General features: G+C 55.1%; 1 protein-coding gene across 1 annotated transcript in view; it reads right to left on the reverse strand.

The window, feature by feature from the left end:
* Positions 1–12,268, reverse strand: part of LOC147098445 (nck-associated protein 1-like) — a 211,110-nt gene that overhangs the window by 31,277 nt on the left and 167,565 nt on the right. Inside the window, exon 25 of the mRNA XM_085970119.1 lies at positions 8,193–8,275. Within this exon, the coding sequence (XP_085826245.1) occupies positions 8,193–8,275 (83 nt within the window). The remainder of the gene's footprint in view (positions 1–8,192; positions 8,276–12,268) is intronic.

Genomic DNA, 12,268 nt, shown 5'->3' on the forward strand with positions numbered 1-12,268 from the left:
TGGGTGAATGGAGAGTGTGCTGGGTGAGTGGGGAGTGTGCTGGGTGAATGGGGAGTGCGCTGGGTGAATGGGGAGTGCGCTGGGTGAGTGGAGAGTGTACGGGGCGAGTGTGGAGTGTATTGGGTGAGTGGGGAGAGTGCTGGCTGAGTGGGGAGTGCGCTGGGTGAGTGGGGAGTGTGCTGGGTGAGTGTGGAGAGTATTGGTTGAGTGGCGAGTGTGCTGGGTGAGTGGGGAGTGTGCTGGGTGAGTGGGGGGTGCGCTCGATGAGTGGGAAGTGCGCTGGGTGAGTGGGGAGTGCGCTGGATGAGTGGGTAGTGTGCTGAGTGAGTGTGCTGGGTGAGTGGGCAGTGTGCTGGGTGAGTGGGGAGTGCGCTGGGTGAGTGGGGGGTGCGCGGTCAGTGGGGAATTTGTTGGGTGAGTGGGGAGTGTGTTCGGTGAGTGGGGAATGTGCTGGGTGACTGGGGAGTGTCCTGGGCGAGTGGGGAGTGTGGTGGGCGAGTGGGGAGTGTGCTGGGTGAGTGGGGATTGTGCGGGGTGAGTGGGGAGTGTGCTCGGTGAGTGGGGAGTGTGCTCGGTGAGTGGGGAGTGTGCTGGGTGAGTGGGGAGTGTGCTGGGTGAGTGGGGAGTGTGCTGGGTGAGTGGGGAGTGTGCTGGGTGAGTGGGGAGTGTGCTGGGTGAGTGAGGAGTGTGTTGGGTGAGGGGGGAGTGTGTTGGGCGAGGGGGGAGTGTGCTGGGCGAGTGGGGAGTGTGCTGGGCGAGTGGGGAGTGTGCTGGGCGAGTGGGGAGTGTGCGGGGTGAGTGGGGAGTGTGCTGGGTGAGTGGGGGGTGAGCTGGATGAGTGGGGAATTTGTTGGGTGAGTGGGGAGTGTGCTGGGTGAGTGGGGAGTGTGCTGGGCGAGTGGGGAGTGTGCTGGGCGAGTGGGGAGTGTGCTGGGCGAGTGGGGAGTGTGCTGGGCGAGTGGGGAGTGTGCTGGGCGAGTGGGGAGTGTGCTGGGCGAGTGGGGAGTGTGCTGGGCGAGTGGGGAGTGTGCTGGGCGAGTGGGGAGTGTGCTGGGCGAGTGGGGAGTGTGCTGGGCGAGTGGGGAGTGTGCTGGGCGAGTGGGGAGTGTGCTGGGTGACTGGAGAGTGTGCTGGGTGAGTAGGGAATTTGTTGGGTGAGTGGGGAGTGCGCTGGGTGAGTGGGGAGTGCGCAGGGTGAGTGGGGGGTGCGCTGGGTGAGTGGGGAGTGCGCTGGGCGAGTGGGGAGTGTGCTGGGCGAGTGGGGAGTGTGCTGGGCGAGTGGGGAGTGAGCTGGGCGAGTGGGGAGTGTGCTGGGTGACTGGAGAGTGTGCTGGGTGAGTAGGGAATTTGTTGGGTGAGTGGGGAGTGCGCTGGGTGAGTGGGGAGTGCGCAGGGTGAGTGGGGGGTGCGCTGGGTGAGTGGGGAGTGTGCTGGGTGAATGGAGAGTGTGCTGGGTGAGTGGGGAGTGTGCTGGGTGAATGGGGAGTGCGCTGGGTGAATGGGGAGTGCGCTGGGTGAGTGGAGAGTGTACGGGGCGAGTGTGGAGTGTATTGGGTGAGTGGGGAGAGTGCTGGCTGAGTGGGGAGTGCGCTGGGTGAGTGGGGAGTGTGCTGGGTGAGTGTGGAGAGTATTGGTTGAGTGGCGAGTGTGCTGGGTGAGTGGGGAGTGTGCTGGGTGAGTGGGGGGTGCGCTCGATGAGTGGGAAGTGCGCTGGGTGAGTGGGGAGTGCGCTGGATGAGTGGGTAGTGTGCTGAGTGAGTGTGCTGGGTGAGTGGGCAGTGTGCTGGGTGAGTGGGGAGTGCGCTGGGTGAGTGGGGGGTGCGCGGTCAGTGGGGAATTTGTTGGGTGAGTGGGGAGTGTGTTCGGTGAGTGGGGAATGTGCTGGGTGACTGGGGAGTGTCCTGGGCGAGTGGGGAGTGTGGTGGGCGAGTGGGGAGTGTGCTGGGTGAGTGGGGATTGTGCGGGGTGAGTGGGGAGTGTGCTCGGTGAGTGGGGAGTGTGCTCGGTGAGTGGGGAGTGTGCTGGGTGAGTGGGGAGTGTGCTGGGTGAGTGGGGAGTGTGCTGGGTGAGTGGGGAGTGTGCTGGGTGAGTGGGGAGTGTGCTGGGTGAGTGAGGAGTGTGTTGGGTGAGGGGGGAGTGTGTTGGGCGAGGGGGGAGTGTGCTGGGCGAGTGGGGAGTGTGCTGGGCGAGTGGGGAGTGTGCGGGGTGAGTGGGGAGTGTGCTGGGTGAGTGGGGGGTGAGCTGGATGAGTGGGGAATTTGTTGGGTGAGTGGGGAGTGTGCTGGGTGAGTGGGGAGTGTGCTGGGTGAGTGGGGAGTGTGCTGGGTGAGTGGGGAGTGTGCTGGGTGAGTGGGGAGTGTGCTGGGTGAGTGGGGAGTGTGCTGGGTGAGTGGGGAATGTGCTGGGTGAGTGGGGAGTGTGCTGGGCGAGTGGGGAGTGTGCTGGGCGAGTGGGGAGTGTGCTGGGCGAGTGGGGAGTGTGCTGGGAGAGTGGGGAGTGTGCTGGGCGAGTGGAGAGTGTGCTGGGCGAGTGGGGAGTGTGCTGGGCGAGTGGGGAATTTGTTGGGCGAGTGGGGAGTGTGCTGGGCGAGTGGGGAGTGTGCTGGGCGAGTGGGGAGTGTGCTGGGCGAGTGGGGAGTTTGCTGGGCGAGTGGGGAGTGTGCTGGGCGAGTGCGGAATTTGTTGGGTGAGTGGGGAGTGCGCTGGGTGAGTGGGGAGTGTGCTGGGTGAATGGGGAGTGTGCTGGGCGAGTGGGGAATGTGCTGGGCGAGTGGGGAGTGTGCTGGGCGAGTGGGGAATGTGCTGGGCGAGTGGGGAGTGTGCTGGGCGAGTGGGGAGTGTGCTGGGCGAGTGGGGAGTGTGCTGGGCGAGTGGGGAGTGTGCTGGGTGAGTGGGGAGTGTGCTGGGCGAGTGGGGAATTTGTTGGGCGAGTGGGGAGTGCGCTGGGTGAGTGGGGAGTGCGCTGGGCGAGTGGGGAGTGCGCTGGGCGAATGGGGAGTGCGCTGGGCGAGTGGGGAGTGTGCTGGGCGAGTGGGGAGTGTGCTGGGCGAGTGGGGAGTGTGCTGGGCGAGTGGGGAGTGTGCTGGGCGAGTGGGGAGTGTGCTGGGCGAGTGGGGAGTGTGCTGGGCGAGTGGGGAGTGTGCTGGGCGAGTGGGGAGTGTGCTGGGCGAGTGGGGAGTGTGCTGGGCGAGTGGGGAGTGTGCTGGGCGAGTGGGGAGTGTGCTGGGCGAGTGGGGAGTGAGCTGGGCGAGTGGGGAGTGTGCTGGGTGACTGGAGAGTGTGCTGGGTGAGTAGGGAATTTGTTGGGTGAGTGGGGAGTGCGCTGGGTGAGTGGGGAGTGCGCAGGGTGAGTGGGGGGTGCGCTGGGTGAGTGGGGAGTGCGCTGGGCGAGTGGGGAGTGTGCTGGGCGAGTGGGGAGTGTGCTGGGCGAGTGGGGAGTGTGCTGGGCGAGTGGGGAGTGAGCTGGGCGAGTGGGGAGTGTGCTGGGTGACTGGAGAGTGTGCTGGGTGAGTAGGGAATTTGTTGGGTGAGTGGGGAGTGCGCTGGGTGAGTGGGGAGTGCGCAGGGTGAGTGGGGGGTGCGCTGGGTGAGTGGGGAGTGTGCTGGGTGAATGGAGAGTGTGCTGGGTGAGTGGGGAGTGTGCTGGGTGAATGGGGAGTGCGCTGGGTGAATGGGGAGTGCGCTGGGTGAGTGGAGAGTGTACGGGGCGAGTGTGGAGTGTATTGGGTGAGTGGGGAGAGTGCTGGCTGAGTGGGGAGTGCGCTGGGTGAGTGGGGAGTGTGCTGGGTGAGTGTGGAGAGTATTGGTTGAGTGGCGAGTGTGCTGGGTGAGTGGGGAGTGTGCTGGGTGAGTGGGGGGTGCGCTCGATGAGTGGGAAGTGCGCTGGGTGAGTGGGGAGTGCGCTGGATGAGTGGGTAGTGTGCTGAGTGAGTGTGCTGGGTGAGTGGGCAGTGTGCTGGGTGAGTGGGGAGTGCGCTGGGTGAGTGGGGGGTGCGCGGTCAGTGGGGAATTTGTTGGGTGAGTGGGGAGTGTGTTCGGTGAGTGGGGAATGTGCTGGGTGACTGGGGAGTGTCCTGGGCGAGTGGGGAGTGTGGTGGGCGAATGGGGAGTGTGCTGGGTGAGTGGGGATTGTGCGGGGTGAGTGGGGAGTGTGCTCGGTGAGTGGGGAGTGTGCTCGGTGAGTGGGGAGTGTGCTGGGTGAGTGGGGGGTGTGCTGGATGAGTGGGGAATTTGTTGGGCGAGTGGGGAGTGTGCTGGGTGAGTGGGGAGTGTGCTGGGTGAGTGGGGAGTGTGCTGGGTGAGTGGGGAGTGTGTTGGGTGAGTGGGGAATGTGCTGGGTGAGGGGGAGTGTGCGGGGTGTGTGGGGAGTGTGCTGGGTGAGTGGGGAGTGTGCGGGGTGAGTGGGGTGTGTGCGGGGTGAGTGGGGATTGTGCGGGGTGTGTGGGGATTGTGCAGGGTGTGTGGGGAGTGTGCTGGGTGAGTGGGGAGTGTGCGGGGTGAGTGGGGTGTGTGCGGGGTGAGTGGGGATTGTGCGGGGTGTGTGGGGATTGTGCAGGGTGTGTGGGGAGTGCGCTGGGTGAGTGGGGAGTGTGCGGGGTGAGTGGGGAGGGTGTTGGGTGAGTGGAGAGTGTGCTGGGTGATTAGGCAGTGTGCTGGGTGAGTGGGCAGTGTGTTGGGTGAGTGGGGAGTTTGCTGGGTGAGTGGAGAGTGTGTTGGGTGAGTGGGGAGTTTGCTGGGTGAGTGGAGAGTGTGTTGGGTGAGGGGAGAGTTTGCTGGGTGAGTGGAGAGTGTGTTGGGTGAGGGGAGAGTGTGTTGGGTAAGTGGGGAGTGTGCTGGGTGAGATGGGATTGTGCTGGGTGAGTGGAGAGTGTGTTGGGTGAGTGGGGAGTGTGCTGGGTGAGTGAGGAGTGTGCTGGGCGAGTGGGGAGTGCGTTGGGCGAGTGGGGAGTGCGCTGGGTGAGTGGGGAGTGCGCTGGGTGAGTGGGGAGTGCGCTGGGTGAGTGGGGAGTGCGCTGGGTGAGTGGGGAGTGCGCTGGGTGAGTGGGGAGTGCGCTGGGTGAGTGGGGAGTGCGCTGGGTGAGTGGGGAGTGCGCTGGGTGAGTGGGGAGTGCGCTGGGTGAGTGGGGAGTGCGCTGGGTGAGTGCGGAGTGCGCTGGATGAGTGCGGAGTGCGCTGGATGAGTGCGGAGTGCGCTGGGTGAGTGGGGAGTGCGCTGGGTGAGTGGGGATTGCGCTGGGTGAGTGGGAAGTGTGTTGGGTGAGTGGGAAGTGTGTTGGGTGAGTGGGGAATGTGCTGGGTGAGGGGGAGTGTGCGGGGTGTGTGGGGAGTGTGTGGGGTGAGTGGGGAGTGCGCTGGGTGAGTGGGGAGTGTGCGGGGTGAGTGGGGAGTGAGTGGGGAGGATGATGGGTGAGTGGAGAGTGTGCTGGGTGAGTAGGCAGTGTGCTGGGTGAGTGGGCAGTGTGTTGGGTGAGTGGGGAGTTTGCTGGGTGAGGGGAGAGTTTGCTGGGTGAGGGGAGAGTGTGTTGGGTGAGGGGAGTGTGTGTTGGGTAAGTGGGGAGTGTGCTGGGTGAGATGGGATTGTGCTGGGTGAGTGGAGAGTGTGTTGGGTGAGTGGGGAGTGTGCTGGGTGAATGGGGAGTGTGCTGGTGATGGGGATGGGGCAGGTGATGGGGATGTGGGCAGGTGATGGGGATGTGGGCAGGTGGTGCGATGTGGGCAGGTGATGGCATGTGGGCAGGTGATGGCGTGTCGGCAGGTGATGGGGTGTGGGCAGGTGATGGGGTGTGGGCAGGTGATGGGGTGTGGGCAGGTGATGGAGGTGTAGGCAGGTGATGGAGTTGTGGGAAGGTGATGGAGGTGTGGGCAGGTGATGGAGGTGTGGGCAGGTGATGGAGGTGTGGGCAGGTGATGGAGGTGTGGGCAGGTGATGGAGGTGTGGGCAGGTGATGGAGGTGTGGGCAGGTGATGGAGGTGTGGGCAGGTGATGGAGGTGTGGGCAGGTGATGGAGGTGTGGGCAGATGATGGAGGTGTGGGCAGGTGATGGAGTTGTGGGCAGGTGATGGAGTTGTGGGCAGATGATGAAGGTGTGGGCAGGTGATGAAGGTGTGGGCAGGTGATGGAGGTGTGGGCAGATGATGGAGGTGTGGGCAGGTGATGGAGTTGTGGGCAGGTGATGGAGTTGTGGGCAGATGATGAAGGTGTGGGCAGGTGATGAAGGTGTGGGCAGGCGATTGGGTTTTGGGCAGGTGATGGATGTGTGGGCAGGTGATGGAGGTGTGGGCAGCTGATGGAGGTGTGGGCAGCTGATGGAGGTGTGGGCAGCTGATGGAGGTGTGGGCAGCTGATGGAGGTGTGGGCAGCTGATGGAGGTGTGGGCAGCTGATGGAGGTGTGGGCAGCTGATGGAGGTGTGGGCAGCTGATGGGCTGCTGGGCCGAGTTTCTGCATGAAGCGTTAAATTGGTAGGAGTAATATGTAGGCCACTTATTCCTTGGAAGGTAAGGGGTGAATTTTCATTTAACCCGGCGGGAATGGATCGGTTATATAGGAAAAGAAGACAAAAGGTAATATGATAAACTTAGGAAAGAGGTTAAAAAGAAATATGAAATGAAAATATTGCTGGAAACAGAAACAGTTTGTAAAACGGGCAGCCAATCAGTTAATCCATTTACTGCCCAGCGCTTAAAATGAACATTCTCCCTAAATGGGGTAGAGGAGCAAAGATCTGAGATACAGATACATAAATCACTAAAAGTAACACCAGAAGTCGATAAGGCCACAAGGTGTGGAAACAAACCATTGGGGTAGATTTCTAGAGGAATAAAATACAAAAGTGGGGAGGTAAAGTTAAAGTTATATCGAACCTTGGTTGGACCACACTTGGAGCACTGTGCTGAGTTCTACTCTCCAGTTTATAAGGAGGAGACAGAAGCATTGGATAAAGTGCAAAATATATGTCGAAGGATCTTAACAGAATTGCGAGGGTACAACGGTCAGGGATGACTGAACATGCTGGGGCTCTTTACTCTAGAATGAGAAGACTATGAGGAAACCTGATAGTGGTCTTTAAAATCATGAAGGGGTTCGATAGGGTAGATGTAGAGAAAACGTTTCCACTTGTGGGGGAGTCCAGAACAAGTGGGTCATGAATATAAGATAGTCACTAACAGATCAAATAAAGAATTTTGGAGGAATGTTTTTACCCAGAGAGGGGTGAGAATGTGGAACTCGCTGCCACAGGGAGTGGTTGAAACAGAAAGTATTGATGGATTTAAGGGGAGACTTGATGCATACAATAACAACAACAACTTGTATTTATATAGCGCCTTTAACATAGTAAAACATCCCAAGGTGCTTCACAGGAGCAATTATCAAACAAAATTTGACACCGAGCCACATAAGGAGATCTTAGGGCAGACGACCAAGGTCAAAGAGGTCGATTTTAAGGAGTGTCTTGAAGGAGGAAAGAGAGGTAGCGAGGCGGAGAGGTTTAGGGAGGGAATTCCAGAACTTAGGGCCTTGGCAGCTGATCGCACGGCCACCAATGGTGCGATTAAAATCAAGGATCTCAAGAGGCCAGAAATAGGGGAGTGCAGATATCCTGGAAGGTTTGTAGGGCTGAAGGAGATTACAGAGATAGGGAGGACCGAGGCCATGGAGGGATTTGAAAACAAGGATGAGAATTTTGAAATCGAGGCGTTGCTTCGCCAGGAGCCAATGTAGGTCAGCGAGCACAAGGGTGATGGGCGAACGGGACTTGGTACGAGTTAGGACACGGGCAGCCGCGTTTTGGATGACCTCAAATTTACAGAAGGTAGAACGTGGGAGGCCGGCCAGAAAACATTGGAACAGTCTCTCCAGAACATTTTCAGAAGCTGCAACACACAAAAAGGGGCATGAGAATGAATACATCCGGGAGAAGGGAATATCGGGATATCGGGGGCAGGGTGGGAAGGGTTAATTAGAGTAGAAGGATTCTTGTGTGGACCACACCAGCAAAAACCAGTTGGGCCAAGTGGCCTGTTTCTGTGCTGCAGTGTAGTGGTGTAGTGGTTACAGTAAAACGCAAGTTGACTGCAGTGGGCACTGCCAGTGTGCAGTCCCCATGAGCACCTCCTGAGTCTGTCCTGTTAAATGTATCTTTACAGTGTCTATCCTCCAGTGCAGTAACTGACAGCAAGTGCTTGCACTTACATCTTGAAGTGCTTCCTGTGCCATAGATCGGAAGTTCAGGATCACACCGATAATGATCATCCTCTTCAGAACATTGTCAGATGCTGCAACACACAAGAAGGGGAATAAGAACAAACTGAAGGGAGCTGGGCGCAGGGCCACGATTACTCAGCACTCGACTGCAGGAGGTGCTCTCCAGCTGCACCTACATTCATCCACGACACCTACACCTCGAAACTTGATCCACCTTTTGAAATGTGGAATTTCCTCTACTCCAACACCTCCTTCTGTAATGATGTTGGAATAAGTGTCCTATACATGGGTGAAGCCTTACTACGTACGGGGATTGTTGCCCTCTATTTTGCTTTAAAATAAGCTAAACATCTGATTCATTAAATACAAAGAGTTGCAGCCAGTTCTACAGTTAGATACAGAGTAAAGCTCCCTCTGCACTGTCCCATCAAACACTCCCAGGGCAGGTACAGCACAGATTAGATACAGAGTAAAGCTCCCTCTACACTGTCCCATCAAACACTCCCAGGGCAGGTACAGCATGGGTTAGATACAGAGTAAAGCTCCCTCTACACCGTCCCATCAAACACTCCCAGGGCAGGTACAGCACGGGTTAGATACAGAGTAAAGCTCCCTCTACACCGTCCCATCAAACACTCCCAGGGCAGGTACAGCACGGGTTTGATACAGAGTAAAGCTCCCTCTACACCGTCCCATCAAACACTCCCAGGGCAGGTACAGCACAGGTTAGATACAGAGTAAAGCTCCCTCTACACTGTCCCATCAAACACTCCCAAGGCAGGTACAGCACGGGTTTGATACAGAGTAAAGCTCCCTCTACACTGTCCCATCAAACACTCCCAGGGCAGATACAGCACGGGTTAGATACAGAGCAAAGCTCCCTCTACACTGTCCCATCAAACACTCCCAGGGCAGGTACAGCACGGGTTAGATACAGAGTAAAGCTCCTTCTACACTGTCGCATCAAACACTCCCAGGGCAGGAACAGCACGGGTTAGATACAGAGTAAAGCTCCCTCTACACTGTCACATCAAACACTCCCAGGGCAGGTACAGCACGGGTTAACTACAGAGCAAAGCTCCCTCTACACTGTCGCATCAAACACTCCCAGGGCAGGTACAGCACGGGTTAGATACAGAGCAAAGCTCCCTCTACACCGTCCCATCAAACACTCCCAGGGCAGGTACAGCACGGGTTTGATACAGAGTAAAGCTCCCTCTACACTGTCACATCAAACACTCCCAGGGCAGGTACAGCACAGGTTAGATACAGAGTAAAGCTCCCTCTACACTGTCGCATCAAACACTCCCAGGGCAGTTACAGCACGGGTTAGATACAGAGTAAAGCTCCCTCTACACTGTCGCATCAAACACTCCCAGGGCAGGTGCAGCATGGGGTTAGATACAGAGTAAAGTTCACTCTACACTGTCCCATCAAACACTCCCAGGGCAGGTACAGCACACGTTAGATACAGAGTAAAGTTCCCTCTACACTGTCCCATCAAACACTCCCAGGTCAGATACAGCACGGGTTAGATACAGAGTAAAGCTCCCTCTACACTGTCCCATCAAACACTCCCAGGGCAGGTACAGCACGGGTTAGATACAGAGTAAAGCTCCCTCTACACTGTCCCATCAAACACTCCCAGGGCAGGTGCAGCACGGATTAGATACAGAGTAAAATTCCCTCTACACTGTCGCATCAAACACTCCCAGGGCAGAGACAGCACGGGTTAGATACAGAGTAAAGCTCCCTCTACACTGTCCCATCAAACACTCCCAGGGCAGGGACAGAGGAAAGTTCACTGTAAAGTATCAGACCGGGAATGTGACAGACAAGCAATGTGACAGACAGGCAATGTGACAGATGTAACGGTCAATAACATATCATTCTATAGTGGACACTAGGTGGAGCCATAGAGCTGTATATAGCTGTATGTATAAGACTACACTACCCAGCTGTATATATATTAAGACTACATTACCCATGAGGCACTAGGCTACCCACAAGGCAACAGTCAAGATGGCAGCCTGCACACAGGAGCACACATGCTGCATCTCTACAGATACTGTACCTAGAGAACGTGTACTGAATAAATGACTAGCTAGAAGCTAGCTGTGTTCATAATAAGAATGTCTAGTTATTAATGAACATAACATGGTACCAGGATGGTGAAGATCTGCTGAAAATTGTGAAAAGCGACATGGAGAATTTGAAGCCACCAGAGCGTTTGAATCTCACAGAAAAAATCGACTACAATTGGCAGACTTTTAAACAGCAATTCAAACTCTACATTGCAGCCATCGGATTCGGTACGAAGCCAGACGCAAGGAAGATAGCGTTGCTGCTTACGGTTGCAGGCCCACAGGCGATAGAGGTACTTAATACATTTGTATTTAATCCAGCGGAGAACAGAGAAAAATTAGAAGATGTGCTAAAAAAATTTGATGCACATTGCTCTCCCAAAAAGAATGAGACGTATGAAAGATACATCTTCTGTTCTCGGACACAGCAACAAAATGAGACTTTTGATAGCTTTATAACTGATCTGAAACTGAAAGCACAGACATGTAATTTCTCTGAGCTGAAATCATCCATGATTCGTGACCAGATTGTGTTTGGTATTCATGATAAAAAAGTCAGGGAACGTCTGTTGAGAGAAACCGAACTAAATTTGGAAAATGCGGTGAAAATATGCCAAGCCAGCGAGCTAGCTCGAAAGCACGCGAAGACTTTCAGTGAAATCAATAATGATGCGATTGTAATGAGTGAAAATGCTGCTGTCGGTGCTGTGTCCTACAAGGGGAAGAAACGTGGGCAGAACAGAAATGAAAAGCAATCGGAGGATGACATTTTTAATTGTAAACGCTGTGGTTACAAACACCAGTTAAGACAATGCCCAGCTTTTGGAAAAATGCACACAAAGTGTAATGGAAAGAATCACTTTGCCAAACAATGCTTTTCAAAAGTAAAAACAACGAAAGAGCAACAAGTTAATGTGATTGAGGACACTGATTTAAGTGAGACATTTTTTGTAGGAATGGTGTCATGTGATGATATCAAAAAAGATACAGAAAATGTGCAGCCCTCAGAAATGGACAATGCTGAACATAAAGTCAATGCAGTAAAAGTGGACAAATGGATGATCCCACTGCAGATAAATGGAGCATTAGCTACATTGAAACTGGACACTGGGGCAAAAGCAAACTTAATCAGTATGAGTGACATAAAAAATATGAAAGAAAAGCCCAAAATACAGAAAAAGTCAGTACTACTGAAGGACTATAATGGACAGAAAATAGATAGCTTAGGTGTATGCAGACTTAAAGTGACAGTCAAAGACAAAGTGCATCATCTCATGTTTTCTGTTGTGGCTGAAAGACTTGATTCAATACTAGGTGACAAAGCTTGTGAGGACTTAGAACTGGTCAAAAGAGTCTACCGTATAAACTGTGCCATAAGCAGACCAGGTGACTCAGGTGATGAAGCAGTGAGCCCATCAAGGATGAAAAGGCCAAAGGGTATCCATGTCTTCAAAAAGCCTAGTTTCTCCAAGAAGAAAGAAAAAGACTTTAAGGTCAAAGAGAAGCCAAAGGAAGAAAAGCACAAAGAGGAAAAACACAAGGAGAAAAAGTCCAAAGATATAACCACAGCAGATGTTGTTAAGCAGTGGAAAGAGAAAAAGAAAAAGAAGAAGCCTGCACCAGAGCAGGAAGCAGTTCCGGTGGATACTCCTTCTTCCCTCAGGCCAATCTTTGGTGTTCCATTAGCCGAGGCTGCTGAGAGGACTACGCTGTATGATGGGATCCAGCTGCCAGCAGTTTTTTGAGAGTGCATTGACTACATTGAGAGTTATGGCATGAAGAGTGAAGGAAACACTGAAACCCTCTCCAAGCAAAGATCGCAAGGAGACCTCGATCTATACAAGAGCAGATTGATGACAATGCCGCAACTGCATCTTGTCATTCACCGCCAGAACAATCTCATGAAGACACATCAGACTTACCCGTGTTGAGAAGATCCACACGTGAAGTAAAAGAGCCTGATAGACTTAATCTTTGAGT

This window comes from Somniosus microcephalus, chromosome 29 (genome assembly GCF_052327205.1).
Source record: "Somniosus microcephalus isolate GS21.2 chromosome 29, FLI_Smic_1.0, whole genome shotgun sequence".
Classification (NCBI taxonomy): Eukaryota; Metazoa; Chordata; class Chondrichthyes; order Squaliformes; family Somniosidae; genus Somniosus; species Somniosus microcephalus.